Source organism: Cryptotermes secundus, unplaced genomic scaffold (genome assembly GCF_002891405.2).
Source record: "Cryptotermes secundus unplaced genomic scaffold, Csec_1.0 scaffold704, whole genome shotgun sequence".
In the NCBI taxonomy this organism is placed as follows: domain Eukaryota; kingdom Metazoa; phylum Arthropoda; class Insecta; order Blattodea; family Kalotermitidae; genus Cryptotermes; species Cryptotermes secundus.
In genome coordinates, this window is record NW_019731232.1 from 403,852 (window position 1) to 408,235 (window position 4,384).

The 4,384-nt window shown below is 42.1% G+C and overlaps 1 protein-coding gene across 1 annotated transcript in view; it reads right to left on the reverse strand.

The window, feature by feature from the left end:
- Nucleotides 1–702, reverse strand: part of LOC111866598 (peroxiredoxin-6) — a 9,793-nt gene extending 9,091 nt beyond the window's left edge. Inside the window, exon 1 of the mRNA XM_023855717.2 lies at nucleotides 564–702. Within this exon, the coding sequence (XP_023711485.1) occupies nucleotides 564–646 (83 nt within the window). The 5' untranslated portion in view covers nucleotides 647–702. The remainder of the gene's footprint in view (nucleotides 1–563) is intronic.
- Nucleotides 703–4,384: the final 3,682 nt, after the last annotated feature.

The following is a 4,384-nucleotide window of genomic DNA, read 5'->3' on the forward strand; positions in this document are numbered from 1 at the left end:
TGTCCAGTAAAACAAAATGAATTACGTATATTATTATTATCCTCTGTAATTCTATATTATTCATTTCTTAATTAAATATTTATGTTTAATTTATGTTTCATTCCTGAATTCGTAATAACACTTAGTTTAATGATAATGAACTTATTATTACTGTCATAATTATCAACTATTTGTTTGTTTTCTTTTACTTTATTCATTATTATTTCTTCAAGTGTTAACCTGTAATTTTTATTCGACTTTTAATAAGATTGTGTATAATGTCATTCATTCTTCTGCACTGTGCTGTGTCTGTAATTGGCCTTGCGGCTGTTGACTCGGCACATTAATAATAAAGAATTGAATTGAATTGAATTATTACACTGTGCTGTGTCTGTAATTGACCTTGTAGCTGTTGACTCGGCATATATAGATAATAAGGAATTGATATGACTTATAGTTTGGTGTATATGTATTTATACCGTTAATTGGTCACTTGTTACTGGCAAGCATTCTAATACAGGAATTTAATTGTTTAGTCATATACGACTGCTGTATAAAATGAGCCAATAATTCAAATGACTTACGAGTCTCCTTGCCATTGGTGGAACTTAATCTCCCCCTGCGTGGTGTTGGCAGAGAAGTTTGGAATGGTAGCGCCGAGCCTCATCTTCCTGCGTATCCTGATCTTTCGTGAGTGCCTGCAGACAGACTAATGCCGGTCCAGCGAGGAGCTCGCTTTATATAGGAACGGCATAATCATACGAGTCATGTTTGTTGTCGCCTTCTCATCCGATAGATAGTCCGCAGGCACTGTCTGTCAAGGAATGTTTTTGTACCGTCACTCAAACGGAGTGAGACTTCAGACACGTCATTGCTTCGTATAAACTATAAGGCTCCATTCATTGCGTGGATCTTAACCGTACGAAATCTATTATACAGAACTCCTTAATAATTAAATCACTGCTGCGCTTATGAATGACGTAACTAATTTCACATTAACTGTGTTATTTCTGACAGGGAACTTCTTGCTAAGTTACTGTGGGATAGCGATGGGCATCGGGATGGACGGCCGAGGTTTGATTCCTAGCAGTAGCAAAAGATTTTTTCTTCGAATCGTCGGGAACGGCTTTGGGGTTCACCCAACATCTTACCTAATGGGTAGCGGAGGTAAAGCGGCTGGAACGTGAAATTGACAACTCACATTCAGCAAGTGCCGAGGTCAAGAATGGTGGTGCCAGACCTCCGGTCTCCCATACGCCTTCATGGCGCAGTGCTTAATTAATTATTCGGAGGGATAATTTTACCTTTATTTGTAGTACACACATAAGAGAGTTGAGGTTCTCAGAACGGCGAGTGTATGAATCCGTTTGGTTTGGTAGATACAGACATTTTGAAGCAACCTGCTTCCCCCACATTCAGGACACAAAAGGTAAAGAGGTTCCTTCTAAACGTCGTAGACTGTCGCACTGAATGAATTTAGTTGCTTTTGTCTTGTATTCGCTTGAATACGTATTCACCATATTCATTTTTTCCCCTAAAGTTACCTCAGTGAGATCTGTACGCACAATGAGTTTTTTGTACGTTAAGCCTCTTTTACTAAACGTTACATAGTTCAGTTATATCTGCAGTCATTGCTGTATTGGGCGGATGACCCAAAATTGAACCCGTCCAATAGTTTCTATTGTTACATCTGAAGCCTGAATCGGTATGAAGGTGAAGGCAACATGTTACCCCGAAACGTCAGTAATCTTCTACAGGTGACAACCCTGGAGACCACAATTTGAACAATCAGCGAAGCGAAAAATAAAACTCAATAATTAAGGGATTTGAAGTTCTCATGGCGGTGGATATTATGACGTGACGCCGTATAGTTTGATAGGTAGATAGTAGATTTTCAGATAAAACTGCTGGCCACACTGAGGGTGCAGGCAGCAGGCTCCTCCGAAACTTTGATACTTACGAAACTATACGACATCATGGACCAGATGACCGTAACTTTCATAATAATGATACACACAAGTCGACGGGTTTTGTATTTATAATATCTAGCCGAGCGGTCACTCAGGGCATGGATGTTTGTGTGCGTTTTTCTGTGTCTGTGTACAGGTAGAGGCCTTGTGACGAGCTGATCACCCGCCCAAGGAGTCCTGCCGTATGCCTAAGATCTAGTAAAACCAACGTAAACGGAGGAGACGGAGAAGTTCATGAAGGTAGGCCAAGGCCCACTGGGGCTTTAGTGCCAAGGAAAAAACAATACTATAATATCCCCGTGTAGAGGCGGGTTAGAATACCTCCACCGTATCCCTGCGTGTCGTAGGAGGCGACGAAAAGGGAACCCGGTATCTGGGGTCATAACTGCGCCACCCTGTCACTGGGGGACCTAGATACAGGGACCTGGCCCTCCAGGTTTGGGAGTTATGTGCAAGGCTGACGACCTTGATGTATAAAAAAATTGTTACCAAATCCAAATGAGTGAAAACCGGATTCAGTCTGGTAGAATCTTCTAAGGAAGGCCATGGCTCAAAGAGGGCTGTTTTATCGATGATGATGATGATGATGATGATGTATGCTACGAGTACAGGTAAAGGTAAAGTTGTCCCTGTACTTAACTAATTAAGCACTACACCATGAAGACGTATGGGGGAGTGAGTGTATAGATCCACATTTTCTTGACCTCGGCATTAACTGGAGGCTAGTGATCAGCTTCACGCCCCGGCCGCTTTACCCCCGGTACCCATTGGTTAGGAGGTTAGGTGAACCCCAGAGCCGGTCTGGACGACGTACAGAAGAGAACATTCTTGACCCTAACGGGACTCGAACTTCGACCCCTCGGTCGTCCAGCCCGTAGCCAGTCGCTATCCCGGCTCCTATACTACGAGTGTAAGACAACAAACGTGTTCCTTCTGGACCTGAATTCGAAGCTCGAATGTAACAAATGAGACTCCATACGCTCGATACGGCGTAGTCAACTCGCTCAGTGAAGACCCAAGGTTAGAAATTGCTATTCCGTTTGAGTATGGGGAACTGGCCTGCAGACTGCTGTTGCGTAGGTCAAATCCGACACAGACTTTCAACATGCTGAGTCGATTTGTTTAATGCTGCTTTTAGTGCGATATCTTTCAAATTTGAACTAGGGCTTAGATGGTTCTTTGCTCTCTTGTGTTGTGTCATTTATGTGTGTATGTACGTACTTCTTTCGAACTTTATTTCTGTCTCATACTTACGTACGGGGAGCCGGGATAGCGCAGGCGGTATAGCGACTGGCTACGGGCTGGACGACCGAGGAGTCAGAGTTCGAGTCCCGGTAGGATCAAGAATTTTCTCTTCTCCATGTCGTCCAGACCGGCTCTGGCTCCCACCCAGCCTCCTATTCAATGGGGTAAAGCGGCCGCGGCGTGAAGCTAACCACTCACCTCCAACTAGTGCCGAGGTCAAGAAAATATGGATCTATTCATCCACTCACCCATACTCCTTCATGGCGTAGTGCTTAGTTAAGCACAGGGACAACTTAGCTTACGTGCGAAGGTGAGAAGATGGTAGTATGAAATACTGTTTTGTTTTCTTGAAATAGCTGGAATAGTATATTGTCGAAAACAAATTCACGATTTCATAGCCAACTTAACTGGCTACTATAAACATGTTTCAAATTTAAATAACTGAATCGATTTTCAGTATGACTTTGATATTTCAAAAAATGGAAAAAGTGGCCCCACAGGAAATTCTAGAGGTACATGGAATATTTTAAGAATAGAATTTGAACGTTAGCCAATGTAAAACAAACATTTCTGTGCAACTACAAAAAGTATTCTTTTTTTTTTGTTTAGTCAGACACACTTAAAAATTGAAAATCGAACCTGGAATATGAGAAAAACTAAAGTACAAAAACACGTTCTAAGAAAGAACATATTTAGTATTAATTTCCATGCATGAAGGATGTTTTTAATTTATAGAAATCACAAAAAAGTGCTAATCATTTTCAGTGTCAGATGTCATGTGACCATAGATACACATGAAGCACTGCACTCGAAGGTCTCCTGTGGTAGCATCGGAAAAGCAGCCGTCACGAAAAGAGGGCCTTATTTGAATCAGGTTTACGTTGGCCATGAGGAAGAAACAGGTCATTGCCAGGATCAGAAAGAATGCGGACAAGATCAAGTGGGTCCACTTCGATTCGTCGATGGTAGTGTTTGCTGTACCTTCTTAACATATATAAGTCTCAGCATGGCCTGGCATTTCCTTCCTCTGTCTGATCGCCCTTCTTTCTAGCTTTAGGTCCATGTGATTGTGGACTGGGACATGCTTTACTTTTGTATGGAGAAGAAGTTTCAATAATGGGACCAATCGACATACGTCCACGGTTGGATGATTTTGGCTCTGTGAGTGTCGCACAACAAAAATTTATTAT